The following is an 18,931-nucleotide window of genomic DNA, read 5'->3' on the forward strand; positions in this document are numbered from 1 at the left end:
ACATTACTTCCTTAATATCTCTGTCTATATGTTATGCAGATCTCTTTTTAACAGATGGATAATGTACTTCTGCTACTTCTCCTGTGGAGGGAAGGTGTACAAACAAATCCACGACATAGCCATATACACCTGTGTGGCACTCTCCTGTGTCAACCTGTTTATAGACCATGTAGAGGAGACCTTCCTAGCCTCCGGAAATGTCAAACCCCTGGTTTGTTTCAGGTTCATTGATGATATCTTCATGATCTGGACTCAGGGCCAAGGCACCCTATCCTCATCCCTTCACAACCTCAGTACCTTCTCTGCCATCCATTTCACCTGGTCCTCCTCAACCCAGCATGCTACCTTCCTGATGGCCTCATTCACACCTCTTTCCACATTAAACCAACCAACCACAAACAGTACCTGCATTTCAACAGCTGTCATCCCTTCCACACCAAAAAATCCCTCCCTTACAGCCTAGCCACCCAGAGATGGCATATCTGTAGTGACAAGAACTCCCTTGCCCAGTATGCTAAGAGTCTCACCAAGGCCTTCACAGACCTAGGCACTATCTTCCAGATCTAGTTTGCAATCAGATCTCTCATGCCCTTTCCCCATATACACCCAATCCTCCTATCACCCCCAAGAACCACGTAGGGAATGAAACAACTGAACCACATCCTTCATCAAACCTTGAAATGGGGGACATCCTGCCCAAGATCCTTCCCAATTCTCCTAAAGTGGTGTTCTATTGCACACCTAACCTCCACAACTTCCTAGTCCAGACCTATGCCACCACTGATCCCAACCCCTTGCCACAAGGATCATATCCCTGTGAAAGACCCAGGTGCAAAACCTGCCCAGTCCACTCACGCAGCATTTTCTGTTCCAGTCCTGTCGCAAGCAACAGTTGCAGGGCCACCTGTGGAAGCAGCCATATCATATACAATACCAGCTGTGCTGCAATCATTGTACAGTTTTTTTATATTGGTATGACTATCAACCAGCTGTCCACCAGGATGAACATCCCCTGCCAAACTGTGGTTAAGAGCAAATTAGACAACCCTGTGGCACAACATGCAGTTGAACATAACATGCTTGGTTTCAGTGACTGCTTCACTATCTGAACCAACTATGTCCTCCTCTCCACCACCAGTTTTCTGAACTGCATAGATGAAATTATCCTTACAACACTTTCTCCACTCCCCCTCTATCCATCATTTGCTCCTTATTCTAGTCCCCTTATTGTCTTTGTGTGGCTCCCTCTACCAATGCACCACTAAAAATTGGTAATTAATTTATTTTCCAAATGTTGATTTGCTCCATTACAGTGTTAAGACTAACAGAACTTGCAAACTTTGAAGTGCCATAAACTGGAAACAGGGAGGGAGAAAATGCTACTATTTAGTATGGGTACTTAAATCCATAGGGAAACAAATAAGCCAAGTTTGATCCAAATCTGAGATAATGGGTGACAAAATGCTTTTCATTCTGTTTCAGCTGACACATGGAATGAACCATGTGAAATTTGTTCTTATTTGAGTTAATCCCCCCTCCCTTCCTCCCACTGGTACAGAAAAAACAGCCTTTCATACACATGAAGAACAGTGTGAATACATGATGGCTCTGGATGTGTTTAAAGTTACTGGAACTTAACAGGTTGGGTTCGCAACATGGCTTACTTGTGGAAGATGCACATGCAGTTTATGACTATCGTTTGGACTTTGAGAAAGGCCAAATTATTCATACAGGGACATAATACTGATAGACCACACAGATGACATCGTGAAAGGTCACAGAAAGCAGTAATTCTCAATAGCCATACCTCTCCAACTCCAGCAGTTATGTTGTGGGGAACTTTGAATAGAACAACAAGGCTAATTTGGTAATTGTTGAATGGAGGTAGAATGCTTGCCGGTGTGTGGCAAGAATAACCAAGGTACCAAACTGCATTTTCCAGCATGATACCACAAGACCTCACACAGCAGTTCACACTATAGACACCATCAGAAATGTATTACTCTTTACTTGACCTGCCTGGTCTCATTATTTTTCACCCATAGAGCCTGTCTGAAATGTGATGGGAAAATATATACATACATACCATCCTTAAGCCAATAAACTTGCTGAACCGATATGGTATGTGTTTCAGCCATGGTGATAAATTCCTCAAGATGACATTCACAAGGTGTTGCTTCCATATGACAATGAATACAAGAGTATATTCATGCCTGTGGGGATCACATCTCATACTGTTGTTGAAGACAGACAACAGTTCCAAATGGAATTAAAGTTTAATCTTTAATACCTTTTGTGTGATGAACATCTCCACAAAGTTTGATAAATATTCAACTGGTGCTTTATGGTGTAACACTCTCTGTTTTCATCAAAGTATAATGCTTCAGAAATATACGAGGGTCATCCACAAAGTAAGTTCTGTTTCTGTTTCTATTCACAGCAGTGCTATGATCGCAGTTCTGTGCATGTGCAGCAATTACTCTGACTCAAGGAGAAGATGTGTACGCCATTTTCAGATCGCTGCTGCTGATGTGTGCTTTGTAATGCTTCTTTATAATGTCTGCTGTAATTGAAAATGCCGCCAAGTGTGAAATCAGATCCGTGATTCATTTTCTAAATGAAAAGAAAGTTAAACCAAAGGAAATTCATTGGCAAATATGCAAGGTTTACGGACAAATTGCTATGAGTGATTCAACGGTTAGAAGATGGGTCATACTGTTCAGTAAAGGATGTGATAAAGTGCATGATGAAGAACTAAGTGGACACCCATCTGTGGTTACTGATGAACTGGTTCACACAATTAAAGAGAAGATTAAGCACAACCGTAAGTTTACACTTAGTGCCCTTGCTATGGAAGTTCTGCAAATCTCACCAAACTTTTCTCACATTAGGTACCCAAAATTCTTACTGAACAACACAAAAAACAATGGATGGGCAGTGCACTTCAGCTTTTAACATGCTACAATGAAGAAGGTGGTGGTTTTCTTTCTCAGATAGTCACACCCCTGCAATCAATGGAATGGAGGCACACTTCATCTCTAATGAAGGCCAAGCCTAAGCAAATCTTGACACCTAAAAAAGTCATGTGCACCATGTTTTGGAACTGAAAAGGCATTTTTCTGATTTATTTCTTACCACGAGGCCAAACAGTCAATGCACACGGTTACTGCGAGACCATTAACAAATTGCGCCATGCAATACAGAACAAGTGCCGAGGATTACTGTCAAAAGGTGTAGTTTTTTCCATGATAATGCCTGACTATACACTGTGAATGTGACCAAACAACTCTTACGGAAATTTTATTGGGATCCATTTGATCATCCTCTGTAAAGCCTGGACCTCGCTTCTAGTGACTTTCGTCTCTTCTTACTCCTAAAATCTGTCCTTGGTGGTCAACACTTCAACAATGATGATGAGCTGAAAGAACATGTTACCATATGGTTGAATACACAGGCGGCAACCTTCTATGAAGAAGGCATACAAAAGCTTGTGCCATGCAATGACAAGTGCTTACAAAATTTCGGAAGCTATGAAGAAAAGTAGTTTAACATTTGTAGATTTTTGTACAATAAATATTTTTTCTGTATCTGTACACGTTTGTTTTATATAACCAAACGGAACTTACTTTGTGGTCAACCCTCATATTCAAATTTTTCTGAATAAACTTTGATAATTATGTTAGGTTTCTAGCAAGTTAACAGTGATGATTTCATATCAGCAGCTACAATCACCCTTTACTCTTTAAAACTTTTGATTCTAAATTTGCTTTCTAGTTTTTCTGTAAATTTTTTACACAGTGTAATTTTTCTGCAGCAAAAATTGTTCATAGAGGGCTATTGACATTCTTTAAATTTATTTATTTTTATAGATTAAAACTCATTTATGTAATTGGTTTTCTTGCTAGGGATTCCAACTGGAACTTGAATGACTATGTACAGCAACTCAGACATGAACTGCGGACATGGCGCCTGGTATATTGGCGACTGTGGGGTGACTGTCATTTCCTTCGCTGTACTGCATGCACTAGACATTTCCCCATACATCAGGCTCGATGGTGCTGCCACCATCCTGATCAACCTCAGTTCTTCTCTATGGAACAACAACGTACCACAACATTTCCAATAGGCCGATATCCATGCTGTGGAGAAAGGGCATATCGCTTTGAAGTGATCTCCAGTGAGTCGGTAAGACCCATCAGAGGAACTTCATATTCTCTTTGTAATTACTGTAAATATTTTTCCTTGTAAACATCCCATCTTCAGATAGCTTATCTCTTTGAGTACATCATTGTTAATATATCAGATATCGTTGCCGTTGTAGCCATCAGATTTGAATATGACATAAAAACTAATAGATTAAAGATATTTAGATGAGCAACATGACTCAGGTGTGTTTAATACCAAATTTTGCTTTATGTAAGTCAGAATATGTTGTGATCAACTTTTAATGCTTGTCAGAGAGACAAGAAATGGAAATGAAATGAATATTAAAAAGAGTTTTGCTACATGTTCAACATCACTGTTTTGTCAATAATTATACATGGAAATAAATGTTCATTGGAAAATTATGAACTCTGAAAATTTCATTAAATTATGAAGGTAGTGACATGAAAACATTTTGCTTAGGTGACAGAACAGAGATGTGTAGTTTTTCCTTCTTTTTTTATTTTGTTTTGTTTTAAGAAATTTTGCTTTGCTTCAGATGTCTTATTGTTGTTTGTAGAGCTGCCAGTTTAGGGATCATGAACCTGATCTGCAGACAGAACGAGACATAGCTGTTCACAAAATATTCACTCAGCATATGAAACTAACTGCAGTGGAGCCTCCTCAGTTAATGTTAGCAGAGAGGTTAACACGATTTGTCAATACACGAGGTAATTGTATTTATACACACTGTGTTAAATTCTTTAAAATCTGAAGCTAAAAATTGCAATAACCAAGATTTGTGATTGTAGTGTTATTAATTATTAGAATTAGAGTTTCCTTCTAGGCAATTCACTATATTTCAAGTTCATGAATGGAATATTTATGTACATTTCTGTGTATTTGGTGGACATAACTGCAGTATTATGTGACACTGCATGCATCCTCACAACTATGTACTCCAAATGAAAATAACTTAGAAGTACCAGAAGTAAAAATCAATGACACTAACATAATTTTGACCTGCAGATGTGATTGCTGGCATACTTTCACTCAGTGCTGCCATATGGCATAATTTTCTTGTCACTGCAGCTTAAATCAAAATTATATTTACTGTAGAGAAGCATGCAGTAAGAATATAGTATAAAGCTGATAGCCAAACATCTTGCAGAAGCCTTTTCAGGTATCTTGTGATTCTTATACAAACATGGCAATACCTTTATTCTCTTACAGTATTTGTGGTAAATATAGAGGCTATTCATAAATTAACCTCTGGTTGGCTGTTAAAAATAAATAAATACTTGTAGCATCATGATGCTTTTGTTGTTGGAAAAGGAGACTTTGAAGGCCACATTGCATCTTTCAGCTCTTTGTTGTGTTTGTCAGTGTAGAAGCTTGCAAGCAACTGAAATTGATTGTGCTATTTTGTCCCTTTCAGGTGCAAGGTATGATCTGTCATTCACTTCCTTCAAGTAAAAGTAATCAATGCACTAAAAGTCATCGTTGATTGTGTAATGTGTATGGATATGAAATTATGAGGGATGGTATTATGAGGGAGAGATGCAGAAAATTTAAGGCTGGTTGCACATATGTCCACATTGAAAGTGGTTATGAAGATATTCAGATACGAACTTTCAATATCATATTTCATCTACATCTACATCTACATCTACATTTATACTCCGCAAGCCACCCAACGGTGTGTGGCGGAGGGCACTTTACGTGCCACTGTCATTATCTCCCTTTCCTGTTCCAGTCGCGTATGGTTCGCGGGAAGAACGACTGTCTGAAAGCCTCTGTGCGCGCTCTAATCTCTCTAATTTTACATTCGTGATCTCCTCGGGAGGTATAAGTAGGGGGAAGCAATATATTCGATACCTCATCCAGAAACGCACCCTCTCGAAACCTGGCGAGCAAGCTACACCGCGATGCAGAGCGCCTCTCTTGCAGAGTCTGCCACTTGAGTTTGTTAAACATCTCCGTAACGCTATCACGGTTACCAAATAACCCTGTGACGAAACGCGCCGCTCTTCTTTGGATCTTCTCTATCTCCTCCGTCAACCCGATCTGGTACGGATCCCACACTGATGAGCAATACTCAAGTATAGGTCGAACGAGTGTTTTGTAAGCCACCTCCTTTGTTGATGGACTACATTTTCTAACGACTCTCCCAATGAATCTCAACCTGGTACCCGCCTTACCAACAATTAATTTTATATGATCATTCCACTTCAAATCGTTCCGCACGCATACTCCCAGATATTTTACAGAAGTAACTGCTACCAGTGTTTGTTCCGCTATCATATAATCATACAATAAAGGATCCTTCTTTCTATGTATTCGCAATACATTACATTTGTCTATGTTAAGGGCCAGTTGCCACTCCCTGCACCAAGTGCCTATCCGCTGCAGATCTTCCTGCATTTCGCTACAATTTTCTAATGCTGCAACTTCTCTGTATACTACAGCATCATCCGCGAAAAGCCGCATGGAACTTCCGACACTATCTTTCAAGGACAACCCTCTTTTACATTGTCACAGGGAGGTTAAACTACCATAACTTTTGTGCACAGTGGGTACCAAAATGTGTAACCAATTTTCTCAAAGCTGAAAGAATGGGTTCAGTCTTGACATTCTTTCAGCACTACCATGAAAAGGATTAGGAATTTCTAAACAGCATCATGGTTGGAGATGACATACGGGTGTAGTATATGAACTCTGAAACTAAGGAACTGTCCAAACAGTGAATGCACACTCATTCTCCCAATAAATCCAAAAAATTCAAACAGATACTGTTAAACAATGGAGGTTACAGTTTTTGGGAGCACAAGGAATTTTAACAATAGATTTAATGAGAGTAATATTTGATAATACCTTGAAATCACAGGTTTATTATGGAACTCTTATAAAACTCTGAAGGTCAACCTAAAATGAACAACTTTGGAAGATTACCAAAGGAACCATTCTCCTTTATGACAGTGTGTGACTATATGCTGTGAATTGAATGCAGAGACAACAAGGGCTTTTTTTTCTGGAAGATTTTTCAACAGTTTTTCTACAACTTTCCTATATGCCAGACTTTGCACCAAGTGACTTTCATCCCTTCCACAAATTGAAGGCCTGGCTGGCTACTAGCATTTCATGGCCAGTGATGAGCTCAGAGATTCTGTCAACAATTGGCTCATGCACCAGGTGGCACCATTCTTTGATGAACTGATAAAGAAGCTAGTGTCACAGTAAGACAAATGCTTGAATTTACATGGTGAATAACTGGAGAAGTAATATCAACATGTAAGTACAGATTCTATATAAAAACATTTGTGTATTTTCTAATTTTTAACAGCCAATCAGAGGTTAATTTATGAATAGCCCTTGTAGTAAGAATGAACTGACGATGAATTGTATTATTCTCAACAACAGTATGGCAAGGGTTCAGGATGGAGTGTTATGTAATGGTGCAAAAGTCTTTAATGGGCTGCTGGTAGATTTCAGATAGGAAATCTGAAATATCCAAATTTTCAAAGCTAAAATAAAAGAATATCTTATTAATTACTTCTTCCATAATTTATCAGGATATTGTGACTTGCCGATGCAAATAACGATTAACACTAATATCCACGACAACAAGTGTTAACTTTACCAGTATATGGATAGCTTTTAGTGTTCTGTGTAAAGTTGTATAATTGTTTAATCTGAAATATGAAATAAGAACAGTAACTGTGTTTTTTTAAGATGAAGTGCAGTGTTAATTTCCACAGTAGCTTCTTTTACGCTAGTTTATGCCACTTAGTGGGTTGCAGGCACATGACATGGTAAGGGAAATAGATCAGGGGTCAATGGAGAATAATTTACCAACAATATGGGTCACAACTGGTAAACTCCACTTACATAAGTAATTTTGGCAAAGGGGAGGTTGTAATGGCCCAGCATCTCAGAAACAATGAAATTGATTGGTTACCTACCTGCTACTGTTGTGAGAATCTGTGGGAAGTGGTAGAATGGTGAAACCACATATGCACAACAGGCTGTGGGACATCCACACCTTATAATGGAATGGGGTAGTCAGAGGCTTGCTAGTGCTGTAAAGCAGGATAGACAGTGATCTGTGTGGCAGACCTGATGACAGAGTACGATGCTGGTGAAGAAACAAGTGTTCCAGAGCACACTGTTCAGTGCACATTGTTGAACTTGGGACTCTGTAGCAGATGGTCTGGTGTGTTCCTAGGTTGACCCGATGACATCATCAATTACAACTGCAGTGAGCATGGTATAATTGAGATTGGACCATGGATCAATGGAATTATGTTCCCTGATTGGATGAATCACATTTCATGTTGAAACAGGTCACTGGTTATTTCCAAATACACCAAGATCCAGGCTCAGGTTGTTCGAAAGACACACCATGCTATGGACCCATGCCAGTGGAGGCAGTGTTATCGTACCAGGGACATTCACCTTGGCTTTCATGGGATTTGTGGTAGTAATCAAAGGCACCATGACAGCTGTGGAATATGTGAACATTATTGTGGACCACCTGTGTCTCTTCGTCCTTGACATCTGCCCCAAAGGCAATATTTGTAACAGAAAGATAACTGTCCATGTTACAAGACCAGAATCATGCTACAGTGGTTTGACAAGCATGATAGTGAACTCATGGTGATGTACTGGTAATCAGATTTGCCTCATTTGAATTTAATCGAATGCATCTGGATCTCTATTGGACTCCACTCCCATGCTCAGAAACCATTGTCCTATAATTTACCATTCTGAATAACATCTTTTACCTTATATCTCTGGAAACATATCAAGGCCTGGTCAAACCATTGCCACACAGGATTGGTGCTGTAATACGTTCCAAAATGGTATCACACAGATGATTATAATATCGTGGCACATCAGTGTATATATTTCGTTAAGGCCTACACTGGACCACATTATTCTAGAGTCTGGCAAGCTTTCCCCTTACTCATTCTGGTGGTGTGGGTGTTTTTTCTGTTTCTGGATCTATTTCACTGCAGTTCCCACTTGCACTTTTCCTGTCATTAGTAACTGGAAAGAATCTCAATGTTCCAGTCAGCATTCTGCACTAATCTCTGCAGTGAATATTGTTGTGGACAATTTCCATGTCTTTCCTAACAAGTCTTGTCCACTTGGTGTAAGTTGCTTTTCCTCTAGAGATCTTGCTGAAGATCCTTGACATTAGTCTCCAGTCACCCAGCCTGACTTTATGACCACAGAAGATTAACCTTCTCTTTGTTATTGCTATTGTAATTCACTCTAGCATTTTTTGTATAGAACCCATGATTTTTCTCAAAATTTTTCTGCCCTTCAGTCGCAGTTACCTGAGATGCCCACTTCCTGACCATGTTCAGGAATTCTGGGGTATAAAATATTGAAACTCTACTATAATGTAGTGTCAAAGTTTTAGATTGAGAGAATGGGGTTTAGACCTGTATATGTTCTTATAGAGGTGGTTGCCTTTCTCCAGTTTGATGCATCTATTGTTCATTGGCCTTAATTGATTTTTAAGGTTATCAGTTCTCTGGGATATTTGAAGGAGTTAGTCTTTTGCATTAATATGTTATCCAATGGGATCATGACAGATCCACCTCTAAAGTTTAAGCTACACCTATTCTCTTTTCTGTATAGTGATCATCAAACCAACTTTAGCTGCAATATGGTGAAAGAGGAGAGTTGTTAAATACAGGGTTATTACAAATGATTGAAGCGATTTCACAGCTCTACAATAACTTTATTATTTGAGATATTTTCACAATGCTTTGCACACACATACAAAAACTCAAAGTTTTTTTAGGCATTCACAAATGTTCGATATGTGCCCCTTTAGTGATTCGGCAGACATCAAGCCGATAATCAAGTTCCTCCCACACTCGGCGCAGCATGTCCCCATCAATGAGTTCGAAAGCATCGTTGATGCGAGCTCGCAGTTCTGGCACGTTTCTTGGTAGAGGAGGTTTAAACACTGAATCTTTCACATAACCCCACAGAAAGAAATCGCATGGGGTTAAGTCGGGAGAGCGTGGAGGCCATGACATGAATTGCTGATCATGATCTCCATCACGACCGATCCATCGGTTTTCCAATCTCCAGTTTAAGAAATGCCGAACATCATGATGGAAGTGCGGTGGAGCACCATCCTGTTGAAAGATGAAGTCGGCGCTGTCGGTCTCCAGTTGTGGCATGAGCCAATTTTCCAGCATGTCCAGATACACGCATGAAACTTGCCCGCACGCGTTCTACGGTTTCCTCGCTCACTGCAGGCCGACCCGTTGATTTCCCCTTACAGAGGGATCCAGAAGCTTTAAACTGTGCATACCATCACCAAATGGAGTTAGCAGTTGGTGGATCTTTGTTGAACTTCGTCCTGAAGTGTCGTTGCATTGTTATGACTGACTGATGTGAGTGCATTTCAAGCACGACATACGCTTTCTCGGCTCCTGTCGCCATTTTGTCTCACTGCGCTCTCGAGCGCTCTGACGGCAGAATCCTGAAGTGCGGCTTCAGCCGAACAAAACTTTATGAGTTTTTCTACGTATCTGTAGTGTGTTGTGACCATATGTCAATGAATGGAGCTACAGTGAATTTATGAAATCGCTTCAATCATTTGTAATAGCCCTGTAGATTCTTCTTCTTTTTCTACACTGGATTCTGAAAATGTTAGATCATTGGCAAAGGCTAGCCAATTGACTGCTAATTTGTTCTTGTTGTAACTGATTCTTAATCCAAAGTCGTCTGTAAGTATCTCTGTCCATTCTCCAACAGGCAAGTGAAGAGAATTTGGGATAGGCTTCTCCTTGCATAATACCAGTTTTGATCTCAAAGTTTCATGACAGTTATACTTTGAATTTCACTTTGGGAGCTGTATTGATAAGTGTCGCTTTCTCATTGTTCGTGGTCATCTTGTCCAGGCTCAGTTCTGATACTCTCACCATACGGAAGTCTCTGTCTGATGTGCTGTAGGCCTTTTAGATGTTGACAAAGATTGCTACATAAAGGGAGGCCTTTATGTTCTTGTACGTGCGAATAGTTTTTAGGCTCAGTATTTGTTCTGCATATGTTCATGGGTTCTAAAACATGGCTTGATACTCTCCTATGCAGGAGTTTCGTTAGCATTCCATTCGTATGAGTAATGCCTTGGAGAAGATCTTGCGGGTCACTAATAGAAGTGATATTCTTCTGTAGTTGTTAAGGTCTATCCTGCCCACCTCTTACAAAATGGATGGATGACAGTAAAGGTACAATTACTTTGAGCTCTTTCTGTATACAGTATCTCAGCTATACTGTCATGTATACTTTGGACTGACTCCTTACCTATGTGTTTCTACAGTTCCACTATGGTACCATTTACCTCTACTGTTCTCTTGGATTTGAGTTCATAAATAATCATCTAGATTTCCTCTTTAGTTAGTGGGATACTATCTGGCATAGTAGCAGCCTTGAGTTCAAAGTGCTGTTTCTCCACAGGTTCTTCTGAGTTGAGGAATTTGTTGAAATATTCAACTAATGTTGTCATGCAATCCTGATTATCAAGTTTCAGTTTCCCATTTGGTTCCTGAGGGTGGAGTGTCTAGGCTGGACAAGGAGTTACCTGTGTTTTGATAGTACTGTAAATGTATTTAGTGTTGTTTCTCTGTAAGTCCCTCTCCATTTGGTCGATGCTGTACTTGTTGACCTGTCTCTTTGTGTCTCCAATAATCTTTGCTATGTTTTTTGGGTGTCTAGGGAGCTTGTGTAATTATCTGTGCTCTTATTACAGTTCATCGTTACTCACACTTGGGTTCTCTCTTCAATAATCTTGTCACACACTGTTGTCTATCATGGATGATGGTTCTTCTAGGTCTCTGGGATAACAGCAGTTGCTGCATCTACCATAGTCTTCTGTAGTTGAAGCCAATAATATTAATCATTGTTGTAGCTAGGGCCTTGAATTTCAGAACTCTCAATTTATTGCTATTGCCATTTTTGTACTTTGTGAATAGTTTGAAATTTCCCTTGATCAATGACAGATAGTGGCCTGAATTAATGTTGGTACTTCTCATTGCCTTCACATTGAGTATGTGGCGTCGATATTAACACCGACCCACAAACGAGGACTCTCTCTTTGCTCATGAGTTCTTTGGACAAAAAGTTTGAGATGATCAGTCTGTTTATGTGACTTGTTTTACATACAAGTGTAGATGCTTGTACTTAAATATACATCTGTATCAAAGTATAAAATGTTTGATTTCGGGATAGTAACCCATCACATTCTCACAGTGATGTCCCCGATGTGAGTTGTCCCTGTTTGCTTTGCTATGTCGCATGTGCAGTATCCACACCACCTTGTAACCCCCCCCCCCTCCCCCCCCAAGAGCAACAATTTGGTGGAACAGTGGCACTGCACTTTAAAAGACTGCCCTCAGATGCCATAACTGCTTTCTTTGGTTGGAAGCTCTACCTCGGTTCCTTTTAGGGTTGAGACCAATGCACAAACCAGACATCTGGGGCACCATTTCAGAGGTGGGTTATGGGGAGAACCCGTCCTGCCATGTGAACTAGTCCAACTCACAGCTCAGGAGAATTTCCCCCTCCCAGACTTCATTAGCAACTTGCGAACGCATTTCAAGCACATATGCCTCTATCCATCAGTTAGCCATACCCCGCTGGTCTCGTACATGCCACATCTTTTTCAGACTGTTCCCATGATATGTTATGGGACGACACTGTATGCAACCTTTACAACCACCATGCCAGGGCCCCTTCAAGGTTCTGCGACATGGAGATTGAACATTCTACATTTTTGTCAAGAACACCCCACAGACAGTTTCACTGCATTGAGTCAAAACCATGTTTGTGTACTCCGATTCTCTGGCATCAGGCTCTCCCAACATGGCTAATGACCTAGGCTTCCTCCATGTTTTGGACTTCTTGAATGATATGGCACAAGTCACTCAGGCCCATGGTCCCTCAGCGGGTCCAGCCCTAACAACTCTTCTTTTGCTGGTTTCCCAGACAGTTCAAGTGACTCTCTGTTCACGGGTTTTCCGACCCATGCCACCCACACTGAAGTCGATCCTCCTACAATCACGTTTCATGCCACAGTTGCACCACACTGCGTGGAAGATGTCTTGCTGGTAGTAGATAATTGCCACGTTTTTGTCCTTCTGATGAACTGAAACCCTCCGTTATCAGGCAAGTGCCTGGAAATCGAGGTACTACAATGTTTCACCCTCCTAAGCACCTTCATCTCTCCACTTGGCAAGATTCGAATTGTCTCTCCACATTTCAGCTCTTCTCCACTCTTCTGCCCACTGGTTTTCTCTTGAGCCAGCCGTCGCCTCATCTGACCACGCCGTCTGCAGGACTTCTTGATGAACTTACCACTTTGTGTTCCACCACTGACTTCATTGCTGCACGAAATGGAGGTACCAATCGTGCAGTCCTGCAAACGAGGACTCTCTCTCCACTCATGAGGGTTATACTATCTGATTATGTCCTCAATTTCCTTTCCATCCCACTGTAGGTGTTAGTCTCCCACAAGGATAGTTGTATGAAGTTGAAGTTCATGAACCTTAGCCATTGTTTGTTCTAGTTCTCGTTAGAGATTTTCTAATTTTCAATAGCCTTCATATTTGTATCATTGTTAGGGACATAACAGTTAACTACCTTATGAGCTTTATTGAGACTTGTTAAGGAAATGGTAGTTGTTCTCCCATTTTTAGATGGAAAGGAAATTAAGGACTTTACCATTTTATTGCTGATGATGAAGCATGTATCCAGCTAAGGTACATTCTTTATCACTCTCTGGCTAGTTGCCCTTGGTAGATCTTATAGCCTTGTTATTCTGGCGCATCTTCAACTTTCAATCTAATATCTTCCAGGGCCATTATCAGAATGTTGTGTTTTGTGAGAATTTCCAATATATGTTTGTCCCTTTTTCTGTAGGAAGGAACTGATCTTGATGGCTGCTGGGTAGTTGATATGTTTCTTATCCTTAAATGAATGTGTAGGTTCCCCAGAATCCATAGGCCCATTTTCCGTGACACATGTGCATGTGAGTTCATTACCACATGGCCTATACATGCCGTTAGCATCTTTCCCCATGCCACCAGAATTCTAAAAAAGTTTTTATTGTTTACCTATAGCTAATATTTAACTGTATGGGTTGTTAAGAGTGATAGTCTTGCCAATCTAGTTTCAAATTAGGATTGGTTACTAACATTTCACTAAGTTACTCCACTTAACATGGGGATTTCAGGTAGGTTACATAATGAAGAGAAATATGCTAGTTGGATTCTCTTAATGAATACAATATATTATCATTTCAGCTGATTGGCAAAATGCATTTCATTCTCATTTGCCACAGCCAAGAGCTCTCATCTGCCACTAAATATAGTTATAAAGCAGTCTAGAAGTAATTCCCGTAGTTATCACTCTCTGTCTTTGTAATTTTTTTGGTAATAGATTTGTCAAAAATATGATTATATTGACCATATATTTTTGTTTTTCACATACACATGATTATTTATTTATGAAACATGAAGAAATATATTTGTTCTTAGGACTTACCTTCTTTATGGTACACTGTGAATGTTTTTCACTTGACATTAATGGCCACATGTAGCTCAGTTGTGTACGGTATATCATGAAACATTTGTCCATATGAAAAGTAAATTTACACATTCAAAACAGGTTTCCACACAATACCCTCAATCATAACAAAATTTGGACCTTCTAAAGGGAGGAGTTTTATTCTAAGTTGGCATACTGGCAGTCCTTAGCTGCACATCGACCCTAGCATTCCACATGTTCATAGGTCGCTACAACTTTCTGCTAAAGATGTGAGTCAAAAATGAAACAATGGGAAATCCATGAACTCACTGTAAAGTCGAAAATTTCCTCCCACATGGCGCCATCTCCATACCTGCTGTAAATGAAAATGAGCGTTTGGCGTCATTGGCCGGGAGGCTCCTTACGGGGCAGGTCCGGCCACCTTGGTACCGGTCTTATTACATGAGACGCCAAATTGGGGGACTTGCACGCCAGATGGTGATGAAATGATGATGAAGACAACATGACACCCATCCCTGAGTGGAGAAAATCCCCGACCCAGACAGGAATCGAACCTGGGCCCCTTAGGACGGCAGTCCCACATGCTGACCATTCAGCTATCTGGGTGGACCCTACTTGCTTTGGAGCCCTCAGATTAGATTAGATTAGTTTAGTTTTTCATTCCATAGATCTGTGCTTAGGAGATCCTCATGGATGTGGAACATGTCAATAATTTTTTTTATTTTTTTTAAAGCTGAAATAAAAATACTAATAGTATGAATATATACAATACATCATTTGTTTCTATTAAAAAATTCGTCAGTGGAGTAGAAGGAGTTGGACACTAGTAAGTCTTTCAGGCTCCTTTTAAACTGATCTTTATTTGTAACTAAATTTTTTATGTTTACTGGCAAATTATTGAAGATAAGTGTTCCTGAGTAGTGGACCCCTTTTTGAACTAAAGTAAGTGCTTTTAAGTCCTTGTGTAGATCATTTTTGTTCCTGTTATTGTATGTATGAACTGAGCTTTTCCTTGGAAAAAGAGCTATATCATTTAGGACAAATTTCATTAAGGAGTAAATATACTGAGAGGCAGTAGTTAGTATACCCAGTTCTTTGAAGAGGTTTCTACAGGACATCCGTGAATTTACTCCACAAATAATACGTATTACACACTTTTGGACTCTGAAAACTTTTGTTTGACTTGAAGAGTTACCCCAAAATATTATACCATATGACATTATGGAATGAAAGTAGGCAAAGTATGCAAGCTTTTTCATTTTTATGTCGCCTATGTCTGCCAGCACTCGAATTACAAATACAGATTTTTTAAGGCATTTCTGCAGTTCTGTGGTGTGCTCCTCCCAACTGAATTTATTATCAAGTTGTAATCCCAGGAATTTAAGACTGTCAACCTCTTCTGAAAGTAACTGAAAGTTTGTGCTGCAAACATTCCCACCGGCATCCATTTCGTGCCCACATTAGTACCATATGAGTCTTTGTTGTTAACATGTAAACTTCGGTCTTGATCTTGCTACCAATAATTCCCACAAGAGGTAACTGATCCCACGCCTCATGTTGGTAGATGTTCAAGTTGTGCTGTGGATACCATGGATTGGGGTGGGTCTTTGTGCAGTAGCTTTCACTCTTACCATGTTCTCCATTATTTACTACCAAGGAATTTACCAAATAACCTTGTCTGAGGACAGTTAAACTGTAGACTAATTCATGTTCCTTTTGTGTAGCAATTAGGTTTTAAATAAAAATGCCTGTTTTTTTTTTAAACTACATGTAGAACTGTTCTTTATACAGTGCCTATCATGCTGCACTCCACTACATTGTATTCAAGGGAAACAATCCCCGTTATGATGACACCAACAATAAAATATGGGATCTTAATTTTGAAATTTGCATATTGTTTGCTGCCTCATACCATTAGGCACCCATTCCCACTCCCATGCATGGTTGCATCTCATGCACATGCTATAGATGGTACTGACCTCCACATTATTTCCGGTCACATGTGTTCCAAGTGTTCATCTCCTATGCAGCCTAGAAACCATAGCTTCCACCACGAGCTTAACCAACACCTTATCGTACATGACTGCCACTCAATCACCTCACATTATCACTGACCTGACCATGTGCCTTGCAGACCTGTAACACTACAACACCAAGCTGCATGCACAACTTGTAGTGACACGACTGCTGTCGGCCAGTCCCAGTGCCAGACTCCACAGTGATGCCTGCACTGGCCTATGCATCTGCTGTTGCCGCCGCTGCAGTCTCTACTGACTCTGATGCATCGACATGTGGTCCCCTCGACCTGCCACCGTCACTCCGCCTGTCTGTGCTGCAGCCCTCTTATCACTCTTCAATCCCCATGACTCACACTTGTTGTTTTCCTCTGTGGACACCATATTTGTTGGCTGCATTGACCAGGACACCATCAAGCCAACATATTCAGTGTGGGTCCACAATGACATTTTGTCACCCCCAGCCACCAGCCACTATGAGACACTCCGCCGCCGTCTTGTGATGTGTTACTGAAAAGATGGGGTTGTCAGGTTCTGTAGATGCTGCTATGGAATACCTCAGACCAGACATTTCAAGTAACTTCCATAATATAAATTTGACCCTCACTATCCCAGCAGAAATAATGCCCATCATAAAATCTTTAAAATCAAAAACATCTAGTGGGTATGATGAAATATCAACAAAGTTAATTAAAGAATGTGATTCTGAGTTAAGTAACATATTAAGCTATCTGTGTAACCAGTCGTTTATCAGTGGAATATTTCCTGAATGGTTGAAATATGCTTAAGTTAAGCCACTGTTTAAAAAGGGAGATAAAGAAATAGCATTAAATTTCTGTCCAATTTCACTTTTGCCAGCATTCTCAAAAATTTTAGAAGAAGTAATGTGCAATTGGCTTTATAACCATCTTATTTCAAATAAGATACTGTCAAAGTTGCAGTCTGGATTTCTAAAGGGTTCTGATATTGAGAAGGGTATCTACACTTACAGTGTAAATGTGCTTAATTCATTAGACAAAAAATTACAGGCAACTGGTATATTTTGTGATCTGTCAAAGGCATTTGACTGTGTAAATCACAATATCCTTTTAAGTAAGTTATAATATTATAGTGTAACAGGAAATGCTACAAAATGGTTCAAATCTTATATCTCTGGCAGGAAACAAAGGGTGTTATTAGGAAAGAGACATGTATTAAGCTATCAGGCATCATCCAACTGGGAACTAATTACATGTGGGTTCCCACAAGGCTCCATTTTAGGGCCCTTACTTGTTCTTGTGTATATCAATGACCTTTCATGAGTAACATTACCAGATGCCAAGTTCATTTTGTTCACTGATGATACAAACATTGCAATAAATAGCAAATCAAGTGCAGTCTTAGAGAGATTGGCTAATAAAATATTTATGGACATTAATAACTGGTTCCTAGCTAATTCTTTGTCACTAAACTTTGAAAAAACACACTACATGCAGTTCAGAACTTGTAAAGGGTGTCCCACGAGTATACGCCTAACATACGATGACAAGCAGATAGAAGAAGTGGACAGTGTTAAATTCTTGGAATTACAGCTTGATAATATATTCAACTGGGAGGAGCACACCACAGAACTGCTGAAGCATCCTAACAAATCTTTATTTGCTATGCGTATTGTGTCAGACATAGGGGATATAAAAAAGGAAAAGTGTGTGTGTGTGTGCAAGTTGCACTTGCGTGAGTGTGTGTGTGTGTGTGTGTGTGTGTGTGTGTGTGTCTACTGCTGACAAAGGCCTTAATGGCCGAAAGCTATGATTGTGTGAATCTTTTTATTGTGCCTATCATGGCTCAGCATCTCTGCTATATGGTGAGTAGCAACATTAGCTTATTTGTTTGAGTTGTAAATAATTGTCATGTATATTGTTTTTCTGACATGTTCTACATCCTGGAGAACCTCCTCACTATGGATCAATTGGAATGAAAGTAAATCTAATCTAATCTAATGTAATCTAATCTCATGTCATCAGAGATGCAGAGCATCCCAGTCCTCCTTCCCCTCAAGCAGTGTGGGGGTTGGCAACCTTCGAAATTCCTGCATCACTTATGAAGCCTGGCGGAGCCACATGTGGTCTCTGATAGTTCGCTTTACAACATCTGGCTGGCTCGCCAACATGGACAGCTGTGGTGTTGCACACTGACCTATCCCTCACCAACACTGCCAGTCT

General features: G+C 40.0%; 1 protein-coding gene across 1 annotated transcript in view; it reads left to right on the forward strand.

Moving 5' to 3' along the window:
* The window catches only part of LOC126101310 (SANT and BTB domain regulator of class switch recombination), a 174,924-nt gene that overhangs the window by 56,170 nt on the left and 99,823 nt on the right, over positions 1 to 18,931 (forward strand). Inside the window, exons 6-9 of the mRNA XM_049911986.1 lie at positions 3,906 to 4,185; positions 4,724 to 4,874; positions 8,515 to 8,526; positions 12,299 to 12,305. Of these exons, the coding sequence (XP_049767943.1) occupies positions 3,906 to 4,185; positions 4,724 to 4,874; positions 8,515 to 8,526; positions 12,299 to 12,305 (450 nt within the window). The remainder of the gene's footprint in view (positions 1 to 3,905; positions 4,186 to 4,723; positions 4,875 to 8,514; positions 8,527 to 12,298; positions 12,306 to 18,931) is intronic.

The sequence above is a fragment of the Schistocerca cancellata genome, chromosome 9 (genome assembly GCF_023864275.1).
Source record: "Schistocerca cancellata isolate TAMUIC-IGC-003103 chromosome 9, iqSchCanc2.1, whole genome shotgun sequence".
Lineage (NCBI taxonomy): Eukaryota > Metazoa > Arthropoda > Insecta > Orthoptera > Acrididae > Schistocerca > Schistocerca cancellata.